This window comes from Ammospiza nelsoni, chromosome 5 (genome assembly GCF_027579445.1).
Source record: "Ammospiza nelsoni isolate bAmmNel1 chromosome 5, bAmmNel1.pri, whole genome shotgun sequence".
Classification (NCBI taxonomy): domain Eukaryota; kingdom Metazoa; phylum Chordata; class Aves; order Passeriformes; family Passerellidae; genus Ammospiza; species Ammospiza nelsoni.
The window spans coordinates 25,093,150-25,120,530 of record NC_080637.1 but is presented as its reverse complement, the minus strand read 5'-3'; the positions used below and the strand labels follow the sequence as shown (position 1 = coordinate 25,120,530).

The 27,381-nt window shown below is 36.6% G+C and overlaps 1 protein-coding gene across 1 annotated transcript in view; it reads right to left on the bottom strand.

Annotated features, from left to right (window-relative positions):
- The window catches only part of TFEC (transcription factor EC), an 88,683-nt gene that overhangs the window by 15,443 nt on the left and 45,859 nt on the right, over nt 1–27,381 (bottom strand). Inside the window, exons 2-6 of the mRNA XM_059472029.1 lie at nt 22,971–23,213; nt 20,453–20,548; nt 4,624–4,738; nt 3,709–3,765; nt 133–208 (exon numbers count right to left, since the gene is read on the bottom strand). Of these exons, the coding sequence (XP_059328012.1) occupies nt 133–208; nt 3,709–3,765; nt 4,624–4,738; nt 20,453–20,548; nt 22,971–23,213 (587 nt within the window). The remainder of the gene's footprint in view (nt 1–132; nt 209–3,708; nt 3,766–4,623; nt 4,739–20,452; nt 20,549–22,970; nt 23,214–27,381) is intronic.

Genomic DNA, 27,381 nt, shown 5'->3' with positions numbered 1-27,381 from the left:
GATCTGAGCCAGTGACCTGGTATAGAAGATTTTGTATCCCATTTCTCAACCCTATAGCCAATATTCACAACTGTCTCTTTTCTCCTGTATTAATACTATAAACATTATTATAGCAAAGACAGTTGAACTCACGGATCATTAGACTTGGGGATGAGTGTGCCAAGCTCCTTGATTCGGTAATTAATATTATACCTTCTTCTTCTCTCAACTGTTAAAAAGAAACATTTACTATTTTTACACTGAAATATTTTTGGAGAAATTACACATAAAACATTTTAATTAGTTAAAAACATGTTAGTCAATATATAGAAAAAATCTTCCTCAAATAGCAGTCCCAACATGAGCTCCTATCTGTCTCTGCCTTACTCTCAGGACAAACTCTATCATTAGTACCATCTGTATCTTACCTGAACTACAGGGTTTTCTTCCATTTAGAATTCAATTTCTAGAGAATGAAATAGTCACATATTGTCTAAATGTGATCTAACATTTTGTTTTTCCTGATGTGTATATATTCTCTCTCCAGCATGCTCCCACAGAACAGAGATTTCAGCTTAGTGGAGTCTTGCTGGTGACTCCAACAGGGATACAAGACAATTCACCCAGCAATTGATATTTTGGCAGAACTCCTGTTACAAATCAGAAGGTAACAGCTTCATTATCCCTTATTTACAATTACCAGCATTTAAACCCACAGAGAGTACATAACTACAGCTGTATCCACTTACTAAAACAGAGCAAGATTATGTCCCAAAACCACTTCGCCCCTGTACATCTTTCCTTTGGCGATAGACAGCACAAAAAATATTTATGATCATTTTTAAAAAATAGAGAAAATGAAAAAAACATGATTGGAGATGTACGCTTAAAGTCTAATGGCCAAGTTTTGAATATAAATACAAACAGCCCAGTAGAGGTAAGTTATAAGTGTTCAGCCAAGGGCATCCTAGTGGGTCTTCCAAGGCTGACTTCAATCTTCTCATACTCATATGAGCACGTCACTTTCAGTCTCAGCCCCACCACCTGGATCACTTTCAGTCCTTTTCTTCCTGTATATAAAATGGTTTGCTTTCTGTCTGTGTGAGGCTCCTCGGTTTGTGCAGCAGTCAGTTATTTCCTCCCTAGCAGGCTCAAGCTCCAGGAACAACCTGAGTGTTATTATTTACTCTGATAAAGTACTCTGCCTTGGGGGGATGCATTATCTTGTCTTGCTTTCTATAGAAACAGGAATTTCACTTAACAAATTAAAGCATCTCAGTTTTTTTGGTGTTGATTCACATATTCAGAAGACAGGGTTATAATCCTCCTTAGTGTACTGCTCTGTGAGCCCTTGTATCAAATTGCAATGAATGTGCTGGATCTTGTAGGAGAGCCCAGTGTGCAAAAACACAGAGAAACTGGAAAATTTAAAAGATATATTTCTGTTTTGTTGGCAAAATAATTGCATGGCAAACAAAATTGAAGAATTTGCTTTTACTATACTGTCCTATGGCATATTAGCTGTTGTTTAATTAATATTTACACTGTAAAAAACTCTAAGATATTCATCAAAAGGTAGTCAACTAAGCATTAGCTATAAAACAAGCCAATGAAAAAATATCTTTATGAGTGAACACTTGCAGAATTCCTTTTTCTTTATATTTTTGCCATTTTTTTTCCTGAAAAGAAACTTCCAGTGGTTATGTCAATGAGTTAGAAAGGGAGATTTTTAAGCTTGGAAACATGTTGCAATAGAACTTTCCTGATGTGCATCTGTAACCTTTCCAGAGATATCCTGAGTTATCAGCCATATTTGAACAATCAAGCTATATATAAGCCAAATTAGAAAATTATGTTTCAAACTGCATGCACAGGATTGTAATATGACATTCTTTGTTTGGAAGCAAAAAACCCCAAAGTTAAGAAACATTAGGCAATGTTTAAACTCTGTCTGTTGTGTGAAGGGGCTCCACTTCTTAAATCAAACTCCCTTTTCATGGTTTCATTCAATATACAGTCTTTGAAAGGAACTTTTTTTCAGTACCTTTATTACTCCTGTTATAAGAATGTACCAGAACATTCCTGTGAAATGGAGGCCTTAATTCAACCTGAAAACTGAAAGTTTGTATCATTCCAATCAGCTTTCAAAAACTGATTTTTCAGACCATCACTAAGAAACCTGATCCCCTTAAAAGAGTAAATCACACTGATGAAGCCTTTATATTCACTGCATGATTATGTCCAAGCCTTTAGATAGCAGAGCTATGTCCAGAGAGCCTCTGGGCTCTGCAGTGTACACCTGGAGCCCAGCCAAAAGAGATGCTGCCTGTCTGCAGTGCCCTTCAGTTTGGCTGCCAGTGGTGAGGGAAAGTTCTCAGACGTTTCTTCTGGGATCAGGAGGGACTGTGATAAGCCAAAGCAAACGGTGGAGGCAACAGTAAGCCATGGCATCCCTGATGTATCTATGATGAGCCTCTCTTTCCCCTTGTAGCTCCAGGTAACTCCTACCCAACCCCTTTCTTAGTCCAGCAAAACTCCCATTTCTGCCCTAACAAGACAGAGAGCAGCTGCACTGGCATTTCAGAGATTATATGCTAGCAACACGTCTTAAAATCTTCATGGTCTGCCTGTAACCCACAAAAAAAAATTACAGACAGATATAAGGATGCCTTCTGGAAATCCTAAGTAGCAGAATATTGTCCACAGTGATTGCTAGCACATTGTGCCAGTGGATGTATAATTTCGGGTATGGAATTTCATACAAGTAAAGCCATAAATCCCTCTTTGATTAGTGGATATCAAATAGCCAGAGAAACAAGACAGAAGTAAGATAATAAAGATATAAATAGTGGCTATTAACGAATTACTAATTGAGGTATAAATTCATAGAATCATAGAATATCTCAAGTTGGAAGTGATTCATAAGGATCATTGAATCCAACTCCCATACTATTTCTGTTGGAAGAATGGGAAAGGAGAATTTGAAAATTCTAATACCTTTATTCAACACTTTCCAAAAAGAATCCTGCAGCCTTTTTGTTTCAAATTATGCTTTAGAGGGGAAAATTGTGTAATTTTATAGGCAATCTCCCAGTAATGAAACTGATGGCATTCTTTTTCCTATTCTATATATATACTAAAATATTTTCTATTTTTGTAATTCTAATATTTAGACACTGAACTATGAATTCTACTTTTCTAATACTGTTTCTCTAAAACCAACATGCCAATCATTTGCACATATCTGCACTGTTGTCCATCTAACCTTAAGAGGTTAGCAACCACTTAGAAGTTATCTGATGCAATTTTTTTTTCCTACCCCATTACCCATAAAGAGATACAGTCTCTTGCTTTGGCACTTCAGTAAATAAGGTGTGAAGTCTGGATTTTCAGTGTTGTTTTTCTCATAACCTGCCTCCTTTCTTTTCTGCTTTGCGCTGTAATTCTTAGAGAAAACATCAAGTAAAGTGTGTTACAGTGAAAAAATAACAGCAGGAGATTTTATGGAAATAAATTAATTGCAATATGCAAAGTATTTTGAAAGATGAAAGTCAGAGACATGAATTAATTTCAAGAAAGAAAACTTTATGGTCAGCTGTTTTTGCAGTCTGAGTTGGCCTGCTGAGAGGCTGGTCTAGAAGAAGAGCAGAGATGTGGTAGCTAATGTATCATGGTTTTGCATTTTCCATACATTCCATGTAATGAGATGGAAGATGAACATATACTTACTGAGGTTGTGGTTATCCTTTTTTTGTCTCTCCTTCGCCATTGCTCTTGTATCTGCTTCTGACAGAAAGTAACATTTATTAAAATAGTCCTTAAAATGCAATTCCAGTACTTCTTTCATCTTCTGAAAATGGCCTCTTGTCACAGAGACCAGATTTCCAGTCCTTTTACAGCATTACTTTTTTATTATTAAAACAGATCACAGACAATCTTTATTCTACCAGTACTAAATTTTATGCAAGTCTGGCAGGTTGCTTAACATTTTTTATGGTACTTTTTTAAAATGTAAGAATATAGGAATGCTACGGAGGGGTATTTTTCTCCAATTTCCTGTATTTTACATCAGGATAAAACTTACAATACACTAAGGTGAATATGGATTTTCTATATCCCATAATGCAAGAGTTAATCAGATTTGTAAGATATTGAATAAACTCACTGTTTCCTCTGAGTGACATTAACAAACTGTACATGATTTTTAGCATTCTTTGGATTAATTGAATGTAACTTTTAAAGTTTGTGATCCACTAATATAGCTTTACCTTGAATAGCCTTATTGTAAAATTTTAAAAGACGTATTTGTTCTACCCTGGAACAAATTTAATGGATGATAATGATTTATATTGTTGGTCAGAAGCCAACATGTGGAACAATATACTGTTTTCTAAAATATTAAGATTTTTTTAGAAGCACAATGTTCATAAAAACAGGAGTAAATAGAGAGTTTCTGAATTTCTAAAGAGAAAAAGAGAAAGAAAACATTTCTCATATATCTTTGTTCTTTTCCTTAAATGCAACCAGAGAATGAAAATTCTCAGGAATTTAATTATGGATATCTTTCTTCATGGATAAGATTCAACTTTTAAGACACACGCCATTTGCTTATGCATTTATATACTAAAATCTCAGAGTTTTTACCTGTGAGCTCCCTTTTTACTGGTAGATTAGCTGGGCAAGAAGCATTTGTGAGACCCATATTAGCCGGTGCCATTCCCTGGTCACTGTTATATATATCCAAAATGCTGCTAGATAGCTTGAGGGGTAGGAAAGGAAAGAAGAATAAGGAAAAAAAATTAAAATAAGTAAAAGACTTAAAATATTTTTTTAAAAACCGATGCATGCAAGGAGAAAATATCTTTGGATATGAATCTGGTTTTCTTTAGAGGGAGTATATGTACATGTATCTAATGGGAAGGATTCCTGTTACACAATATTAACTATAATTGAAAGCAAAGAGTCACTGTCTGCCATTTTTCTACAGGTACCATTTGTGTTGGCTTCAGATCTACAGTGTGGGCTTGAGATCTACAGTTGCTTCCAAATTGTATTTTCTAAATCCAGTGTTGCCATGTCTGCATTTCAAATATCCATTAGGTTGAAAATCAACTTTACCATGCTAATTTTGACCATACGCTCCAGTATGATTTTTTTAACCACAACTCTAAACTCTGAATTGGTACCTCATAGAAGACCTGGTCCTGCAATATATTCAGGGATGTAGGTATATGTAATAGTTAAAATTAGAGTGGACAGTACATCAGAGAATATACTTTGAGGAAAGGAACTGTATTGTTGTCATGATAGACCAGATAACCTAATGGTTTTAACATGTATAATCATGTGTACCAGTATCCTTATTCCCTTAAAAAATATAATATAATATTATTTAAATAAGCCCATAGAATGAACACTAGGAAATGTAAGGTAAAGTATGTGGATTTCAGGTAATTGTACAATTACTTTTATTTTAATAACTTTACACATATGAAATAACTGTAAAATATGCAAAAGTTTACTGAAGAGCAGTTCAGGCTTTGCTCAGTTCCTATGACCCTATGACCAACCTTTCAGCATGGATCCTTTGCAGTAAAAGAAAAACGTTTTTGGCTTTTTTAATCATGCATATAAAATTTTTACTGACATCTTTGGGGTTTTTTTGTGGTCAACACTGAAGGATTTAGAAACTGAATTTGGGTCCATATGGCCAAGAGAAAATAAAACTAAAAGTAAACAAAAAAACCCACCAAAAATCCCAAAAGGATTTAAAAGTGGGTGAAAAATATGTGGATACAAACACTGACTTGAGACAGTAAAGCATGAAAGGAAATTAGGAGTTATTTAAGAAAATTGTTTTTCATAGATAGGAAAATGTGTTTTTACAGATTTGCCCATCAGCTATGGATCCTGAAACAACCTGGAATTTTCCAGGCAGGTTATCAAGACACCAACCATTGGTCTGCTGGGAATCACTCTAGTAATTTCTCTTTTTGTAGAGACTGTGAGTTTCATCACAAGTTACTTTGAACGGAGACAATTTTCCCAATTACACGCACAGTGTGAAGTTTTTCCGTGGCAGTGCTGCCTATATTTTACGTTAAAACTGGAATTTTAAATTAGCTTTATTTTTAAATAATGATTTTGTTAAATTAACTAATAACTTTACTAGATAATCTGAGAATCTAGTTTGAGATAAAGTCTCACAGTTCTATTACATACTGTGAAATGAAGCAATCAGAATTCTTATTGAACAAATATAAGTAACATGCTGATTTTTAAACCATAGCTCTATTACTTAGGAAAACTGAAAATTCTTGAATACCATTATAAAGCACAACACCAAATCAGTTTTAAAAATCTGCTTATACATTTGATCTCTCAATGAAAATACTTTTTTAAAGAATGTTTGGAATTCAGATGAGTATTACTCAGAACAAGCTATGTTTAAGATGCAGGATTTGAATGCTAAGAGCATTCTCACGTTAGGTACCTTTGTTTCATTTGAGGGGTACACTGACAAGTGTTACAGAAGTCACTGCAGTTTTACCTGTGCATTTTCTTTGTTCCAGTGATGGGAACAAAGACATTACAAGAGAGAACTCATATTAGCTCTCATCATATTTAATAACTTCCTACATTCATGTAAATGAATTAGGTTTATTCAAATGAAATGAAAACAGAAGGACATAAAAAATTGAGAGTCAATGTGACTCCTGCACGTCCAGGTTCCAGTGGACTTTGGCAAAGCTGTTATATGACTTAGGCTACTGTTTTTGTGAAATGCTAGGAAATAGTAACCTCTGAAAACAATATACTTAATAAATAATCTAACAAATGAGAAATACACATCTCTCATTCTTTACATAGTTCACAAAGGTGTGTATATAAGTTCAATAATTTGCATGACACTGGTGGCAGTCTTCAATTTAGTAGATTATCAATGCCATTAATGAAAAAAACAGGCATGTAAACCACAGCTTGATACAAACATGAGATACTTAATTGATTAATTCTAATTTTCAGACAGAAATTCAAATTTATCCTTGAAAGATAGGTAAATTTCTAAAGTCTAGTTAAATTTCTAAAGTCTAGAATTCACCTGAGGGCCCTGAGGGAGCTGGCAGAGGAGCTCACTGAGCCATCTCAAGTCATTCACCAGAAGTCCTGACTAACTGAGGAGGTCACAGTTATTGGAGTAAACGTGATGCCCATCTACAAGGTGGGCCAGAAGGAAGATGGACAAACTACAGGCTTGTCATCTTGGCACAGGTGACAAGAAATGCTATGGAAAGTTAGTGCCAATTGCACTATCAACTGTCTCTTTCTTCTGTGAATTTAGTAGAAATCTGAATTGTTTTGCAATGGCCACGATGACAGATAAGTGGCTTTGTGGATATGGCCACTGGTGGTCTCCCTTTGACACACTCATTCATACTTAGCACAAAAAATCTGCTATGAATTAGTGTGCAAGGAATAATTCTCAGTGTCAGGATTCAGGATCAGGAGAAGAAATAGAAAGTGATTAATGTGACTGGTTTTGGACATCTGAGTGTGTCCAAATGAACTGAATGATCTCTGTCTCTTATTCTTGACTCTGAAGAAAGTTTAGGGACAATGTTGCAGGCCTCCAATGTGTACCTTCTCAGGAAATCTCGCTGGGCTCCTAATGTGAAAATCTCCAAATAAACTCTTAATTTAAAAATCACATAAGAAAGACTTCCTTTAAAATTAATAATTTTTCTGATTACCAGAGATTTTATAATATACAGTCAAAAAATGTGTCAAAGTATTTTGTTGAAACTGTCTCCCTGAATTTGTTCTGCATTGATATATTAAGTACAGAAAATTCCAAGCAATTTCTTTGCTAATGTTACTGAACACTGAGCAATCTTATAGTAGAAATTGGCTGATACAATAAGAGGAAATGTGCTTTTTGTCTGACAAAACAGAAAGTTCTTTTAGAAGTGAAGACATCTGTAAGCACCTAATTTTCAAATTATAAAATCAAAATACATAGCACAATATGTTATAGAAATTGTGAGTCAAAATGTATCCAGCTGTTTGGATGTGTACCAAAATTCCATACATCGTAATGCAATTTATTGCTTATAGTGTCATTTAAGCAGGGAAAGTTTTTGCAGTACTCAGGCTTCAAATAGCTTCCAGGCCTATATTAAAAGGTAAGTAGGAGTGTGTGTGTGTGTATATATATATATGTATATACACACACAAAATTTCACAAAAATTCAACACAATGTTACTAAAGGTACAAATCACTTAAAATGGTACAATTATACCATATGTGTACAATGATGATCTTACAATTCTACAGCACTGTGAAACTTGATGAATCCCAAAATGCTTTAAAAACCCAGTTGATTCCACCATATCATAACCATGTTGTTGTTTTCAATTTAGATGTGGAAACATAGACTTTTGGGTATGAAAATTCCTAGGTACCAGCAAATTACTTATCTTGCAGGTGTCATATTGGTTCATACCTGTGTTGTTCTGAGAAGCCCTTGTAAGTCACATAATTTCCCAAACTTGCATTCATGATATTTATATTTATGTATATGTTTCAAGGAACTTAAATGCAAGTGGCTCATAAGGAATGAGAACAGAAATATTAAAAATAGCAGAATATAATAGGCCATCTTTCCCACTTCTGAAATACAGCCAGCTTTGGATAAAAGATCAACAATCTTTAGCACAGCAAATGGTTAACTAGGAATAAGCAGTGACAATGTAGTACAGGAAGAGAATAATACAATTTCTAATTAAAACTGCAAGGAGCATTGAAGAAAGCAGGCTGTAATTAACGAAGTTAGCATTTGGCAAGGACACTGGGGTTAACATACTTCCTTTTGTATAAAGTGTCATGGGATCTTCAATGCCTGTGCGCAAAGACCGGAACATGAGAATTTCCATTCATGGGGCTCAGTCCTGAAAGATACTCAACTTTCAAGCTTAGAGCAATTATAAAAGCAAACTTCAGCTGGACTACCTGAGTGAATACACCTCACAGGGGCCTGTGACCTTGTGCTTGCTGACAGTGTCCAAGAGATGTCCTATGGAGGTCTCATCGAGAGAAGATTGCTGTGCTCAATACTTGGGTCTGAACTGCTGTGCAGGCAGGATCGTGTAGCAAATACTAAAGGTTATTAACAGCATGGATGACTAGCAATGGACAGCTTTGATCACAATTTGCAGTCTCTAATACCAAGCTTGGGGGGCTTTTATAAAGGAAAACATTAAGTGAAAGACATTGCATTATGAAATGGAATTATGTGGTATTCCAAATCTTATATCATGATAGCTGTTGGTAAATATAATGTAATTTTAAGGAAGACTTAGCATTTCCATATTTTCCAAGAGAAGGATTTTGAATGCAGCAATAAAATATATCAATACAGGTTGTCTATGCCAATTGACTTCTAGTCCCTGAACAGGTCTATGTCACAACAGTTTTCACTTGCATGATCACATATTATTCAAGTATTTTTCAATTTTGGCTAATCTTTGCACAATATGTTTGTCTTACTGTAAAATTCAAGTCTGTAAGTATCATGGTTGTATCACAGTCAGTGTTGCACAGCTAGAAAATAACAGTCCAACCCTTTTCCAAAGCTAGAATTTTCTTAATTTGAGAATTCTGCTGAAAATGGTAATGCCCAGTCTGGACTAAAAAGAATTTCTGGGACATTGAGTTCATTTAACATATCATTACATAATCTAGTTCATGAACCAATAATGCTCTGTCTAAAATCAATTAGGTTTCACATCCCCAATGTTTTTATTTGGAGTATGTTTAAAAAGTTGACTGATTGCAAATTATTGTCAAAAAGCTTATCATTTATTTCCACTTGTGGACAAATTTTATTTTGTTTTGTGTTCCTTTGAGACATACTGTTTAATATCCTCCCTGGGTGACTACTGGGGGTGAACATAGCTCCCTTGAGACTTTGCTTTCCTAATGGGACAGGCCGTGGTTCTTCAGACAGCCTTCCCATGCAATGTCATGTTCTAACAAGAGCCTCTCTGTACCTTTTCTGCTTTGAATTATTTTTTTCTGAAGGGTGGACACCTTTTTTTGCCTATTGCATTCAAAGCGTTTCATGCCCAGTGAATCCCACACTGAATATTTCCTCATGTCTCTTGGAAATCAGTCTCATGATGGATACTAAGATCATATTTATCTCCTTTATGCAGTCCCATCATTTTGATGGCTTGTAGTTATCCCCTGAACAACTAATGTAACCAGATCTTTTTCTGTCATCTCCAGTTAATGAGTTCTCAGCTTACTGCAGACATTCCTGTTATTAGTATTTAAATGAATGACCTTCCACTCAGTACTATTACATTCTTTCCATTTAGACTATTCTGTCATCACAGTCATATAATTCTTCCTCTATGATACCCTCATCCTTCTTTGTATTGGCAATATTTTTACTTTTGCTACTTCGGTAAATTTCATCAGCATAAATGTATCTTTTTCTTCCAAGATCACTAATGAAAATATTCAGTAAACTGAGATCAAGGATTGGTTATTGGTGCACTTAATTAAAATATTTTTTATTTTAAATAGAAAAACTTTATTTTCTCTTTAGCTTGCTCCTTAACCTGAAAGGAATTCTGTTCAGTTACTTTCTAAATAACCTGTACTGCATTTTACTAAAGTGTGCTCACACACAAGGTTGTCAACAGCAAACCTTGGATATGCAGGACTAGCTAAAAAAGATTAATTCCAATAGGAAACAGCTCTCCATAAACCCAAAGGATGTCACTACTCAAGGATGATGGAGGATGTGTTTATCTTTAAAAAACAGACACATGACATGTTCTAGTTGTCTAAAATGGCCAAACTCTAGGATATCAAGAGCTCTTCATCAAAGGCATCTGGACTGTCCTGACAGGTCAAAAGAGTTCATGAGCCAGCCTGCTTTCCCTTGAGGAACCTGCAAACACACAACAGGATAGCCAGTCCTGTTATCCTGCTGCCATCTCTCCAAGGGGCTCGCTACCTCACAGTCACACTCACAAGCCCAAGTGTGATTGGAAAGGTCAGGATGTCCCCAGAGAAGACAGAGGTCAGGACCAGACTGCCTCTACCACACACCTCCATTCTGCCTGGATCAGAAGTGCTCATGAAAAGATGCAAGTGGGAAGCAAGTTGCAGGAATAGTCCTGCTAGCAGGAACTTCCTTTGCTGTCCTGTTTTCCGGGGTTAATAACTGCAGACAAACAACCCAAGAGTGCCTGTTTCCTGCAGTAGCAGTGTTGGCACATTTCCACAGCAGCTGCTGTGCTGTGCAGAGCATTCTGAGGATCATTCACCCTGTTACACATGGTCAGATGGCCTGTACTGCACCTGCAGACTTGGCAAGCCTAACAGGGAGCCACAACACATCTGGCTTTACTTGTCACAAGAAGAGAGAGACTATGTAGCTGCCTAACCTGAAAGGCTGAGTGTTGTATCTGCAAGAGAAAATTTGTTTTGGCTTTTGGTAAAAATTGGTACTCGCTCAGACTGCATCTAAAACAAAAGATTAGTGCAATATTTTATCATTTCCCACTCCTAAATATATCCCACTTAAATCATGTTTTCACGAGCTTAATTGATAGCAACACTTCAAGGAACAGTTTTGTAAAATGAGGCTACTTAATCTTAGCCACAAAAAAATTTTTCACCCATCTACTTCTTGCTTGATAATTTCAATTAAAGAAAAAAAAACAAAACACAAAAGTAGGAATTTTGTATAATGTTCACATTATTATCCCATACATGCATCCCAAATACAAAAATTTCAAGATTGAATTGTGTCTACAGTTCATTTCACATATGCCATAAAAGTTTGTGTTTGTGGTACTGGGGTACCAAACATAAAAACACAGTTGATTGTTTGTCATGCCTTCACAATGACATAAACAAAACCCTTTTTCAATCTCTCAAGTTCACGAATTGACCTCAAAATGTGCACTGCATTTGACCAAATAGTGAGTTGATCAATAAATGTATATTAACACATATTAACAAATCCGTCTTCTAAATAACAATACCTGGTGTAATGGGTATTTGCAGGTTTTGACAAGGGGAAAACACTGGGGCAGTTCTTGTATCTTCAATGTGCGTTTTAATAAATTGTGACTTTTCATCTTTTCAATTCTATTGCAGACAGGATGCATAATCTTGTCAATACAAGTACTGTGCTGGAAAACTAGGGTTCAGCTTCCTTTCTCAATTGCTGTGCTGCTTAAAGAAAGTTGAACATAAGCTGTGTTATCCTTTTTATTTGTAAGGATGTGTTTGCACTGTCAATTGCCAAAGTTTTAGTGTACTGTTCTCAGAATGTAGAAGATCCCATTTATAGCTAAATATTCTTGGTCCTTTTGCAGTTGCAATAAAAAATACTTACATTTGAGTACAAATGGTCTTCAGCAATAACAATTCAAAAATGCTCCAGTTTCTCTTTTTATTATGCAAAGAGACTAGCAGAAAATACTATCCTTCTCAGATTTGTTTTCATCTGAAAAAATTGTATCCCCTTCTATATTTATCTTTAACATGTTTCATAATTACACAATTCTCAACCAGGGACTTAATGTTCAGATATATTATATCAGATATTATATATTATGCATGAAAACTGGTTCATTTTTTATCATCCAATAATGATCATCAAGGTGGTTCATTATTCATCAGAGAAAAATGAACTCTCTTCATATTCCAGTCATAGTACATTTCTGCCCTGGTCATATACTTAGAAGTCCATTGTCTAGATAAATGTCTGATCAAATATGACCAAGCGAAGGAATTTTCTGGAGAATCAACCCTTTGCATGATGTACATGCCCTTTCAATTACTACCTTTTAATTGTATGTTTTTAGCTCTTTCTTACTTTTCTGATCACAAAATTAACAGACACTGTCCAGAAGTTAAGTGATGCTGTGATAATGTCATCATCCAACTTGCAGCTGGAAATCAATTCATAAGAGTACTGCCTACTAAACCCCAGGTTCTGAAAACAAAATATGCCAATTAAATGATAGATCTGTTAGCTATTTTACTATTATTTCACAAGTAACACCAGCTAATGCACTAATTCCTGGTTCCACCTTACTTCAATTTTGTTGGATACAGCATGTAAATGCATATATCAAATCATTTAAATTCTCCCTATAAAAGCAATGAAAAGCACAAAAAAGTGGAAAAATAAGGCTGAGAGAGAAGTGAAAAAGACATTTATTTCTATCATATGCTCTATATATTTTATGCTTTATACTATGTCCTCTGAGGTGTCATCTAACATCTAAGTCTCTGAACATACTGCAGTAAAGTTTGTGTTCTAGTGTTTCCAAATGGGTGTACCATGCAGAATTTCATTTTGGTTGAAAATACTTTCTGTAGTGTTTGATTTCAGATAAATTCACAAATACATATTTCTAGTGTAAATATAAATATGTATAAATATAAATTTAAATATAGTGCAAACACTCAGCTACTTACTAAACTACTTTGCGCATATATTAAAGGGCATTGAAGGCCTAGGCTGATGGAAAAGAAAGTGCTAAGATGATCATTAAAGTTGTACTTTTGAAAGTGTATTTATCAAAATGGACAAGAAATCCTGTTTTCCACAAGGTAGTTTTGTCTTGCAGTAAAAAGCTGGACTGTACCTGGAGAGCAAAGCAGCCACTGTTGTTGCCTCTGAGCTCACAAGTTTTTTATTCAACCTATGTAAGTGCCATTGACAGAAATTCATAAAGTTTCTCTCCAGAAGGCATCATAACCTGCATGCTGCAGAGAGCAGTGAGCTAAATATAATCTTATTTATGGCCTGCCACATCCTAAGGACCTCAAGCCTTGCATTGCTGTATACAGAGAGCAACACAAGATGCAGCAGAGGCTTTGGGATAAAACAAATCTCCTTGGTGGCCCCAAACAGCAGGAATTTGCTGGCAGATCCTGCTGCACAAGTGCTTGGAATTAATAAGGAATGAATACTGGGAGAGTTAGAAACCTGTTTTAATTATCCTTTTCTCTTACTGCTATTAAAAAAATGTTAAGGTCTGTGATAAGACCATGTTTGTAAAGGTACTTGCATACAAACAACTGCATATTTTTGAATAATACTTTCATTTCTGTCTGTTTACCTTTTAGAAAGAGGAAGCCAGAGAAGAGGAAAGAAAATTACCTTTTAGAAAGAGGAAATCAGAGAAGAAAAAAGAAAATTTCTCTTAGTTTCAGAGTTAAGGAAGCTTTACTGCAGTTGCATGAAAATTGAGTCCTTTAGCTGCCTTTAGCCAGAGCTCTACCCCCAAAATAGAGAAGGATTAGTAGGCATTGGTCTGTTAGTGTACCAGAGACAGAGCTGAGCTTTTTGGTCATTTTGCACAGCTTTTGAATGCTGCAGCTATGTAAAAGTAGATCACAGTTCTTCTCCTGACCCAAAGTAATGTATGCTCTTTTCTGTGAAGACCTTTTCTACAGCATGAGGTAAATTGTGCAGGCAAGAGGGCTGTACACTGCCCATTAGCACCTCAAACTACTAAATTGTGTGAAATACCAAAAGCAAGCCTTCATCTGACATTCGCATGACATTCAAAACAGCAGTGGCAGTGATAACAAAAGACACTTCCAGCTGCAGGAAACAGGCCTGAGGAGTTCTGAATTTGTGCTTTTCATAGTTAGTTTTTTTGCAACTGAAGCAACTGAAAGACACAATTTCCTACCTAACGCTTCTATAGCATTGAAGGAAGACAAAGAAAATATTTGCTCACCAGTTTTATTTTTGAGGCGTCTAGTATTTCCTCAATAGCCACTGACTTTTCTTTCTCCTTCATTTTTCTTTTTCCTTAAACATGTAAATGATACCAGAGAGTGCTAGACAGAAGTTTATATACTTAGGTGAACTTTGATTCTTCCTTGGACTTTAAGACTAATCTAGTGTAGAATGTGATTGACAAAGCATTTTCATTGATGCTATGCAGCCTTTTCAAGTTAGCCAACCTAAGCAAATGAGGTTGTTAATGTTTACTCTGGTCCTTTCTCTAAAATGGTTTTGAACTTTAGCAGATTTTATCAACTTCTAAGCGTTGCCAAATTACATCAGTATTCACAAAATAAAAAGTACTTGTGATTATGCAGTAGGGGCTGCCTAGATCAGCAATGCTATATGCACCTCTAGTGGAAAGCTGGCTTTACTTCATGACTGAATAATTGCAGCACTTGTTGAATAAAACACTTTGGAGTATCCCTACTTGAATTTCTTCCTTCTGTATGATTCCTGAGAATGGGACAGACAGCAGCTTTTGCAATCCATCCAGATGGTCACCATCAATATTTAACAAATAATTAATACAAATACAAATTATTAATGTCATGATGAGAAACTGACGTCAATGACCTTGTAATAGCAGTGAGATTTTGCAGACAGAGTGAACCATGCTTTTACTAATAAATAGTGTCTCCCTAAAATCAAATGCAGAGTTAACAGATTTAATCAGAACTTTATACCAGCTGCAGTTAATAGAATCATAAAAATTAAAGAAGGAAAACATCTCTCTGTCCTATTTGGATCTAACTTCTACTTTGTACCTGTACAACACAAGGTTTTTCCAAATGCCAAAGGAGCAAAACAAATACAAGTAAGCCATGCAGGCACTGAGGATTTTCTCCACAAGCTCTTTTCCTGCAAGAGTGGCAGAAGTGAAGCAATCCCACTGACTTGACTCCCAAGCAGACTGGAAATAAACAGTTGCTCCCAGTCTTGGTAAAATAGTGAACATGAAATGAAAGTGAAGCAGTGAAGCCTCAGAGGATCCCTGAAGAGATGACCCATTGCAAGGTACCACCTTTACAGAGTACTGCCATCTTTCCCTGCCCAGCTGTTTCCCCAGCTCACAGCTGGCACAATCCCTGACTTCCAGCATGCCCAGGTGCTTTGGCTTCCCTTCTACCTTAAAAACTATACAGCACCAACCCTCCCTGCCATGGGCAGGGACACCTCCCACCAAACCAGGTTGCTCAAGGCCTTAATCAAGCCTGGCCTTGAACACTGCTGGGGTTGGGGCATTCACAATTTCCCTGGGCAACCCATTCCAATGTCTCACCACTCCCACAGTAAATAATTTCTTCCTATATCAACATGGAAACTTTTTTCTTGGCTTTATTTTGTACTGGATGTGGGAAAAATTTGAATGAAAAGGTTTTACATTAAATAGCTTTCAATTTTCTTCCAATGTGAAATGAACTGCTCCATTTAGTTTAGTCATTCAGTATTGACCACTCCAGCAACATGGAGCTGAACTGATTCAACATATCAGCAGCTGGGCCTCTGCTGGTGGCATTTTGAAATCCAATTTCATGGTAGTGCAGTGCCTGAAGCATTGATCTGCAACTACTTCTTAGCTCTCATTGCCAGCCATCTAATTGCTACAGAGCCTCTTGCCCCAGTCTTCTTCAAAAATAGTGCTGAAAGCTCATGTTTTGTGCACCAGAAAAAAAGGCAACTTAGAATCCTTGAAAACATTCACAGGATTAAATTATTTTTCTTGCTGGTCCCACCCAGGTCTGTGCAAGAGAGGCCTGTGCTATTGCAGAACATAAACTTCCTCTCACTCCATTCTCATTCCAAGCCAGTCAATCTCCAAATGCTTTTGCCATAAGTTTTAGTGGACTGCATGTCAAGTAGAGAGCATTATCCCAGTTGTGCAGGGACTATTTGGACTGCAGCAGTTATTTCTGTATGAAATTACTGGTAAATTGCCAGCTGTTTTCATACAGATCTCCACTGTGGTTGCTACATTACTGGTTTACTGGAGAGTCCTAGGGCTGCATATGTATATTATCAAAGCAAAACAACATTTAGTGCAAAGAAGTGAGTCCTAAGATCACATGTTGTTAAATTACACCTTGAAAAACACAGAAATCCTAATTTCTGTGTTTTTCCTAACTCTGCTCTTTCCTCTCTTCACTGTGACTAATGTTCTCAACATCTGCTTTAATATGTTTCTTTTCTCTTTCCTGATATTAAAAACAATATAGAGTAGAACTTTTTGATACCTGCCCTAAACTATTAATGATGGTGTAATATATGCTTTGTATTAACAGACCTAAACATCTAAACTCCCTGTGTTCTGAACATTTGGAAGGACCAAAATACTTTAAATTCACTGTGTTAAATAGACTGTAAGGATTTTGAATAAGAATGAATTTCTGATAAAAATGAAAAGTATTTATTTTTCAAATGTCTGTCACCATATCTAACCTACATGTCAGTAGATGATAGACATTTGAAAAATAAATGTTTAGAAGTAAACATGTCAGTAGTTTACTTCTAAAACTCACTCATATATTGTTTCATTTTTTTAAATTATTCTTACATGGTCAGATGTTGCTCCTAATATATACTTAGAGAAAAATATTGTCTTATAAAAAAAAATACTCTGCTGTCTGTTAATTAAAATTTCATAAAATTAAATTATTACAACAAGGAAAAATTACTTTAAATTTATACCATCTTCAATGGTGTCTTTTTTAAGTTAAGTCTTACCTTCTCCATAATGAACAAACAGTTGTCATTATATGATAGTTCATAAGAATAGTTATGATTTTATTTCAGTTATGCTTTATCAACAAAGATATAATTTGGTTTACAAATTATTTCAGGGGAATCAAGACCTCTTGCATGTAGAGAAAACTAGTCCTATTTTAACTGAATTTATAAAAGATTGTTATAAAAAGTAGGTTTCTGCCATTAAGGTATTCTGAAGAGCAATAGAAAGACAGCCAGAATATTCCCTAGTTTAAGCAATTCTTAAGTGACCACCCAAAACCAGACAGTTTCATGAAATAGTAAATTTGGGTCCAAACACAAGCCAGAAAATCTGCTCCTCAGAAGCTATAATTATTTTAATGAGAGATGCAGGAATGTTCTTATTTTCACTTCTCTGATTCTACTAATGCATAACTGTAATTCATTAATTGAGGGTCAGACAATGAGCCTTTGAGCAATTATTCACATGAGTGGTCTCACAGAATTCAATGTCTTCATTTAATGTGCCATTAAAAAGGTACATGGGTGCACTTAACTAAAGTAAACATTAGTTCACTGCAACGCACAACAGGTTGCGCTGTAAAAGTGGAAAGATTACTCAGCCACTAAGTCATTGAGAACACTGAGACAGAAAAATGGCATTGTGAATTTATCTTTTTCAAGAAAAGATTTTGCTGAAAAAATACTGAGCCTTTTGCCACATTCTGAAAACCAAGTCAGTCCATTTCAGAATTTCAGAGATTACTCTTCACAGTTTGCAAAATCAAGTCTCAAGTAAGGAAAGTCTAAAAAAAATTCTAGAAATACTTAGGAATAATGCTGGAGAATTTTAAAGAGAAAGCCAAAATCAGCCAGATACAGAGGCAACTCAGTCTCACCTGTAATCTCACTTGCTCTATGTTTGTGCCAGCCACCACAGCAGGCACCTTGTGCAGATGTCAGAGCTACTGTGGGTCCTTGCTGAAGTACAGCACAAACCCAGCACATCTCGGGGAAATTAGATGTTCTCTCACTCTTGATCATGCCTCCTAGTCCAATACTCTTGTAACACATACATGTTTGGCTCAGATAAAGAAATTTCATTATGTTTAATGTGATAATGAACAACTGGATATAGAAAAAATATTTTCTATTTGTGTCTCTATCTTTCTCTATTGCACAGCTTATGACCAAAATTTTTCTGGCAGATTTAGGATGTTGCCTGAAAGATGGCTTAAAAGCAAGTGGCATGAGCTAAATGCCTGAAATCATCTCCATATGACTAATTATTTTGTATATTTTAAAAGTATAAAATGCTAAAAGATAAGACAGCAGAAGCAGAGACACCACTGCATTTCCTCACTGCAATGCAGTTTTCCTGCCTTGCTGAAGGCAGGCTTTATTTTGCCACAGTATTGAACAGAGCAATTTGGAAATGTGTGCTATTCCCTGGCTTACCTAGCAGCCTGCTGATTTCCTCAGCACAAATATAATTCAAAATACTATTACTTGTCCCAGAGGAACTTCAAGAGTCCCAAATCTGTGCAAGTACAATACCATCAAGGTCTAAAAGACATTGCAGATTTCCTTCCTCATCAAGAGTAAGGTATTCAATAAATTTTAGAGATAAATGTCCTTCAAGGCTGCAGATAAAGGCTAATGAACCTGGAATTAGGACAGATTAACATCATCCAATTTTAAAAGGTTTTGAAGGGAGTATGACTTCAATCCAAAACCCCGAATTCATGCCTCCCATCACCATCCCACGCTATCATACCAGAAATTATCCTCCCCTGCCTCACATCAATTTGAGCCAAAATATTAATTCACTTCCCAGGGACAATTTCCTTGCTATGTTCTGTACAGACATATGTGTAAATCAGTCCAGCTGCAATAGTTCTGTAGCTGGCATGCAAATAGAAGGTGTTCATGGAAATGTTCATTGGCATTAATGCTGGACTGTAGAGTGGGCCACACAGAAGAGTAGAGGTCTTGTCTCCTGAGCTATTTTTGGAGCCAGGGAAGTTCTGTAAGTCGGAAAAAGCTGTTCCCCCAGAGGGCGATAAAGAGCCAGGACCTGACTGCATCCTGAGGTGCCCTTGGTGGATTGTCAAAGCCTGCGACAACCCTGCCTTCATCAGGGGGAAGCTCCCCTTTAGCGGTGCACAGTTCAAAGCCCTGAGGACAAACAGTTCTGGACATCAGCTGGGGTAGAAATGACAACTTACATCCTTCTGTAAAGTGCATTACAGGTACTGATATGAATTACTTTCATAAATAATAACACTCTTTGTGGGTTTGTGTCCAGAAGAGCTCCATCCTTCCTCTTCCAATATGTAACATATATGGAAACATAAATAGTCTTTGTTAGTCCTCTCACATTTATCCACAAAGAGACATCATAAAATTGAAGTTTGTTAAATTAATTATTGTGAAGACATAACATTCCTCTTAATTGTCCTTGAAATTATTCAACTAAATGCAACTTGTCTGTTTGAAAATCCAGAACCAGAGCCTTGCTTCTGATAAGACACCACTTATACCATAGAAACTATTACATGGGGATTTTTAAACTTTTTTTTAGATGAGGTAGAAGGATGTTTAAGCAAGGCTTTAAATGGCTTTCTAGGGTCCAGAGACTTTTTATCCTTATTATTTTTAGCACTGCAGAGACATCAGTAATTCCAATGCGTTATGCACCAGGCATTTTGCTGGGCTAGAACCCCAAATGGTATTCAGACCACTTAAAACAACTATGTGTCACCACACTGGTGCCCTTTTCTTTAATCATTATTGACAAAAAGGCAATCAGCTGAAGAGAAAGAAGAACAGTCCACTGATACTATTCCTTAGTATCTGAACTGTGAAGTGTTTGAATCACTCAAAGAAGCTTTCTAGTATAAAAATAGGATGAAATTCAGAGAAATACTTACAGTTCTTTGCATTAGTAAAGGGGTTTCAGAACAACCTATCCCTTCATCATTAAAATTTGATTCCATATTGATTATGTCTTCAATAACTTCTTCCATCTGATAAAATAATATTTTAAGACAAATCAGTACAAATAATAATGGAAAAAAATTCTTTTTAAAATACAGAGGATTAATCTTGAATGGCTATTACAGCAATAAAACAATTTCAGAAGTCTTTATCTTGCAATTCAAACAATTCAAACACTTCTATACAATATTCACATTTTTTACTTCTTGCGACAACAGTTGTGGTTTAGCAAGATACATCTTTCTCTTAAACACCAGCCCATGCCCATATTTAACCCCTCATTGCAGCACCATGATCAGATGACGGGAGTGCGTTGTTAAGCTGTAACTGTGACCTATCACCTTCATCAAATGTCATCTTGATCACAGTGCATTGCTGCACTGGTGCAGGAAGACTGAAAGGAACCTGTGGTTCTGCAGCTGTCTGAGTCACTCCAGGTTTGGTGTTACGTGCTGCTCTCTTGGGCAGGTAGAGGTTTCTTTCTTTAGCAGTACACTGGATACTTTTCCAGACAACCTTCTTGTGGGGGCCTGAATATATGTATTGTTATAACAACAATAAGAATACAACAACTGAAGTACAGTAGGAGTCCTAGTGAACATCTATATTATATTTGGTGGGTCCTAGCTATTCTAAATGAGTCACAGCTGCAAAGTCCTTAGTTGGGCAGCAGCTGTGGCTCGTAAAGATAGCTGGGATAAAAGGGGTGGGTCAAGAGCCCAGGAGGAGCCCCTGAGAAGACAGGAAGGACTGTGCTGCAGAGAATGGAGTAGAGCCCCAGCAGAGAGGCAAGAATAACACTGCAGTGAAGATTACAACACCTTCTGGTCTCTGTTTTGATCTAATCTAAGCCAAAAACTACTGAAGCAGCTCAATAATTACTTGGGATGAAATAATGAGTACTTTGAAGGCCTATAGATACATTCAGGCCAAAGTCCAACATGAGTTTTCAATGATGATTATGGTCTGGTTCTATTCACAATACCATTTTGGGGGAGATCCCATGACAAGCAAGTCACTTTTAACTGTTATCTGCAGCTCTTGGGAGCTGAAGAAGTTGTAGATGGTCCTGTGAAATGAAAGCATCACACAGACATGGGACCTTTCAACACAGAATTTTGGGTCACATTAGAGCACAGCTCATGCATGCATTCCTCTGTCTCTCTAAAACTAGAGAACACAGAACTACTGTGCCAGCACTTGTGTCCAGACTTATCCAGGAAAGCACTGTTAGGGCCAAAATGATACCAAGAAATGCTGGCAATTAAGTAATATGAAGAAGTAGTTTACTGCACCAACCTGGGTGTTGGCTCTATATTATTTACTAATATATCTATAGCCTACTCTTAACCACAGGGCACACCCACATTAAGAAATCCCACTGTGACAGCAATCCATCCCCCTGAGTCTGAGATGAGATTGTCCAAACCACTGCAAAGCTGCCAGGATCTTGCCAGTGCCAGGTATCACCCTCCCAGTCTTCACCAGGATGGAGAGGGGTACAGGGCAGGCTCCTGATCAGACCCAAAATGCCTGAGAACAGTTTCAGGACACTGCACTTTGCCAGCATGGAGGTGGTCACATAGGTGTCCACAAAGGCCATTTAAAATAGCATTTTGAAGTAGTTCCACTAATCCATAAACTTGACTCAAAATGTCAGTTGTCAATGCAGAAGGAATGGAGAGGCCCCAGATGAACTCTCGGGAAGCTTTATGGGCTCCCTCATGCTTAGCTACATTACATCCAAATGCTTGAATGAGTCATGGTGTATTTGTAAGATTCTTCTGTTCTATTGAAGTCCAAGACATGATACAGCATCTCCATTTCTCATTTCTGTAGGAATTCCCCTCTTACCTAATAAACAGTCTCTTTTGAAATCTATTGAAGTATTAAAAGCCATAATGACCTACATCTCACATTGGATAAGAATCTGATATTGTATTATAGCTGAACCTCTATTAAAATCAATGGTGGCACTAAAGTTAGCATATCTTTGCCAATTTACTCAAGATAACCCACATAAAAATATAGCAGCTAACTGAAAAATGAATGAGTGATTTTTTCAGTTATGTATTGAAGGTAATCTGTATTTAACATTTTTTTATGCATCTAGGATAATACCTTCAGACAGAAACAACTCCCATCGGAAAAAAGGATGTTTTTCTTTGCAAAGTGCATATTCAGAAAATGTACAGCAACGTATGACGTATATGTAAGAAGATGCAACAGCACATTTTATATGGCAGCAGTCTAAAAGCTTGATCCTGCGGTGAGCTATTCACAGGCACACAAGGGAACAACCCACATAATTCAAAAGGAGACAGAAAGCAAGTGCCATAACCCCTTGAAAGTTAAGAAAGTCATTTCTTGCCCACTTGTAGTGCAAGGAGGGTGCTGTAACAATTGTGCAGAAGCAGACAGAGCCCAGTTCCCCTTTCTGTGCCCTCCTACCGCATTCTCGTGTTGGCCGCCGAGCGCCAGCAGCTTGGTGACCGGGCTGTCCCTGGCACTCACGGGGGCCATGGGGGCGCCCCGCAGGATGGAGGCCACCCCCAGCGGCTGCACCGCGTGCGACTGCGGCAGCGACAGCGCCTGGCCCGGCAGCTTGGCGTCGAGGGCCACGTACTGCTTCACCTGGTGCCGCTGGCTCGGCTGGAGGTGGTGTCTGGACTGATTTTCCAGGTGGGTTTGTACCTGGGAAGGAATAGAAATAATTGCTGAAGTTTCAAGTTGTTAGTATCAGTACTTATACATACGCTCACTTAAAAATATTTCAAATCAACGGTTTCAGCTTTAATAACACTTGGATAGAATTATTAATTTTTTCACTTTTACACACACATATTTTATTTCTTTACCATTTTCCCCTTACAGGCGTGAACAAACACTCTGAATAATTATAAAGAGAAACAGAATTAGAAAAGATTACCATGTTCCTGAGAAAAGACCAGAAATATGCTACACATTTTTCTCAATTAAAAGTGATCTCTCTTGAGATCACTACAATCAAATCCACATGCATATATGAACTCTAAAATTAATGTTGACTCTTTTGTACATGAAAGAGTAAATATATACACAGAGAAATATCATCCAACCAATTTTAAATAATAATAGCAGTAGACATTCATTCACACCTCAATCCACAATTGTCCCACCTGGTAATAACTACAGTCACTAAAATGAGGCATTGCTGTACTTTGGCAATAGAGTCCAAGCTGTAGTTCTGAATTACTGCTCACTATCCACAAGCTGGGCAGACTTCTTGGAGTGCCTCTTGAGGACAGATCACTTTTTTAGTGGATTGAGCTTCATAAATTGAGTGGTCATGCCAAAATGGCTGATGGAGTAAGAATTTGGGTCATCCTTTGATTGTAGAGATTGACAGTTGCCACTTCAAACAGCTCCCATTTCAGATCAATGTCACATGCCTGCAATTTAACTACCAGAGGAGCACTTCATACACAAACCTTGCTGTCATTTCAGCCCTTTGGCTCTCTTCTCTTCCTATGGCATGACTGGTAACAAATGTCTTATCATAAATTTTTCTCAAGTGGCCTCTGTAAGCATGATTAATATTTGTTAAATAATAGCAAAAATTGCTTTGAAAACTTTGAAGACTTTTTTCTGTAAAATATTTAGTCATTTAAGCAAACTCCTTTTTGATTCCCCTAAAATACATAAGCAGAGATAGATAGCCACAAAAGTAATTTTCATTTGAATCGTGTTTTTGTACATATTGCAGTACCTACTTTATTTTAATCATTATAGTATAATTTTAATTATGTTTCTTTAAACTAATTTCTTTAAACTAAGTTCATATAAAAAAGACTAAGCCATGCAGTAATGAATATGAGATTGATTATTTTGATGTAAACCCTAAAGTTATTAAATAATATTCAATTAAAAATTGGTATAAAATCTTAAATACACTGTTTGGAATTTCCCCTGATTTATGTCAAGAAGATAGGCATAATATATGAGGTTGCAAAAATTTCATGTATGTTTGGGATTTACTTACATCATTATTTGTCTTTGATTTTTTGTGATATTTTTAGAAAGTGCATAATGCACTGTTAGTTTAAGTTCTGATTGATCATGTGTAAGGATACATGTAAAATCATGAATAATTCAGATATTTATGCATCTATTTAGTCATTCATACTTAAGCTCATATTGAAAATTAGATATTCAAGCATTTTCTTAAATGACTGAAATCTACCGCACACCTGTTTAACCATAATATCATTTTGGGGCAAAATTAAATATATTAAGGGAAAACAAATATGTCCCATTGGATGGCTGGAGCAAGGATTCTCTGCACCCTCAATGTCTGCTGCTCTTTCAGAAGCTTCCCTGGACAATTCATGGTTGTGCTGGGCTCTACACTCACAGACAGAATCCACACAGGGTGACACTGCCCAGAGCCTTGCAGCGCCTAAACTGATGAAAATCCCTTTCCAGCAGTGCAGAACTCTGCAATCAACAGCTTTGAAAACACAGATTCTTTATGTGGCATAAATGGGAACTGGATCAACACGCCGGCCACAATTGCATTTACTGCATTTCACCTCTACTAATTTTTTATCTTTAATGAAGATGATGAACTCCTTGTAACAAGCAGTGAATTTCTGCCTTAGAATTTCTACAAGCCTACCTGAAACATAAAATCCAGAATATTGTATACCTTCAAATTAAATGAGAAACATAAGAAAATTGCAGTGTCCAAGATCTATACTACCTTGTTTTAAATGTGTTTTTAATAAGGAATTTTTATAGGTCTGCTACAAGAAAACTGCTGAAAAGTCAATGGCTTGTTTTTTTCCTCTGGGCCCCAGATTGCTAATGGCAGACCAAAATCTCTCTGCATCCTGTTTTCTTAGTGAACCACCACAGGGCCATCCCACTGGGCAAAGGGGATATCTGTGTAAGACATTCAGCTAACTGCTGATTAGGTAAAAAACAGTTTATCAGAAGTACTTATTTAGTGTGATAATCTTTCAGTGATTATATCCTGTCCTGAACTTACATAGGCAGAAAAAGAAGTAAAGCTTTGCTGACAGGATCTATGTTGCTGTGGTTTTGCAAACCCCTCCACCTCTTTACTGTGCCAGTCACAGTCATTACAAAGCAGAATCTTGGAGGTTAAAAATAGATCTATGCCCTGATTTTCATCTTCATATATTCTAAATAAGTCTTAATACTCACTGCTAAAGTGAAGCACTTTTTAAACTCAAACCACAATGTGGAGACAAAGCAGAATGGGAAATCTATTTTTAAAATTATATTGTTAATGTACAATAAAAGTGGACTGGGGGGGGGGGGAATTCATACTGTGAGAAAGGAATATTGAGATTTCAAGTCAAGCTCTTCAAACATAGAACTTATTTTTAGAACTGTGCATATAATATGTGTAAACTAGGAGTAAAAACTCAAATCCTCATAATTTTATAAAACCAGAGAGTCCAGTGTCTCATTCCAAGCATGACTGATTTATCCTCCATTGCGATGTTGAATGACTTCTCTTATAACTTTCATCAGCGGTATGAAGGTAAGTTTCGACTTAGATTTTCTGAATACCGCAGATGACTTTAACTCTTTTAAGTAAGTATTGCAAAAATTGCAAATGTTAAACTTTGACCTGATTTTGAGTTTCCTTTTATTGATGCACAAGGAGCATTTAAGCACTGGCACCCAGTTGCCCTGAGAGGCTGTGGAATCTCCATCCTTGGAGATTTTCAACACTTTTCTGGACAAGGCCCTGAGAACCTGAAGAAGCAAAATAAATCTAAAAGCAGACAGGGAAATTTGAATTCATAGTCTACATATAGAAAATATGAATAACCATTATCAAGTCTGGCAAAAAGAGAATAGTGTCAGGTTAGAAGTTCAGAGAAATAAATGCAAAAAAGCAAAAGACTGAAAGATCAGTTCCACATAAAGTAATGTCACAAGTAAAATTACCAAGATCAACATAGACTTAGCTGTTTAGAGACCATAATCATGGGCATGTTTTAGATCCAAAAAAACCCAATCATTCTCAGAAAAAAAAAAAAAAAGGAAAAAAGCTTTTCCAGAGTAGCTGGAGTAGAAGAATTTTTAATTTTTTCCCAATAATCCTAATATGATATCCTCCAACAGTGCTGGGAGACCAATTTTTCAATTCAATTCCTCTTTTGAGGAATTCCCATAATCTGTGACAATATTTTACCAGAGCTAATTTGGAATTTTAAGATTCGGAGGTTGATGCTGATGCACCTTTTACTTCCACAACAATCTGAATATAGGGTTGCCTTCCTTTTTTTGTCTCTGTGGGTCAATTAATATTTAGTCCTTTGTTTAAAGCAGAAAAGCATGAAGGAAGATCCTGAAATGCTTTCAGGATAGTGCATCCAATAATCTGGCACATTTGTGGAACCTGGATTCACATCTCTGACAAAAATTAAGCAGTGTGATTTGATAAAGCAGATCTTCGAGTTCTCAGCAGACCATTTTCTATTAAATGCCTTTCTGCCATCCTATTGTTCTGTAAGATGAATGGCCTTGCTTGTTGGTGTGCCTGATTTCTATTAATAGCTAGCAAACAATAGGCACTCAGTGACCACCTAATGATCCAGACCCTGGCTCAGACAAAGCTCAGACCCAGCCCAGGACTCAGTGCTGTTCTACTGGTACATCTGCTCTAGCCCATGGTGTAGTGGCTTACCTGGCCATTCCTGCCAAGTGCTACTGATACCACATCTGCAAAGTGTAGCAAGGTGATGAATTTGTGCAGATGAAGTGCTGGTTCTCCTCCCAAACATTGCCCTGCAGCAGCTCTAGCCATGTACTGTAAATGCTAATTATCTTAGATTATTTGAGG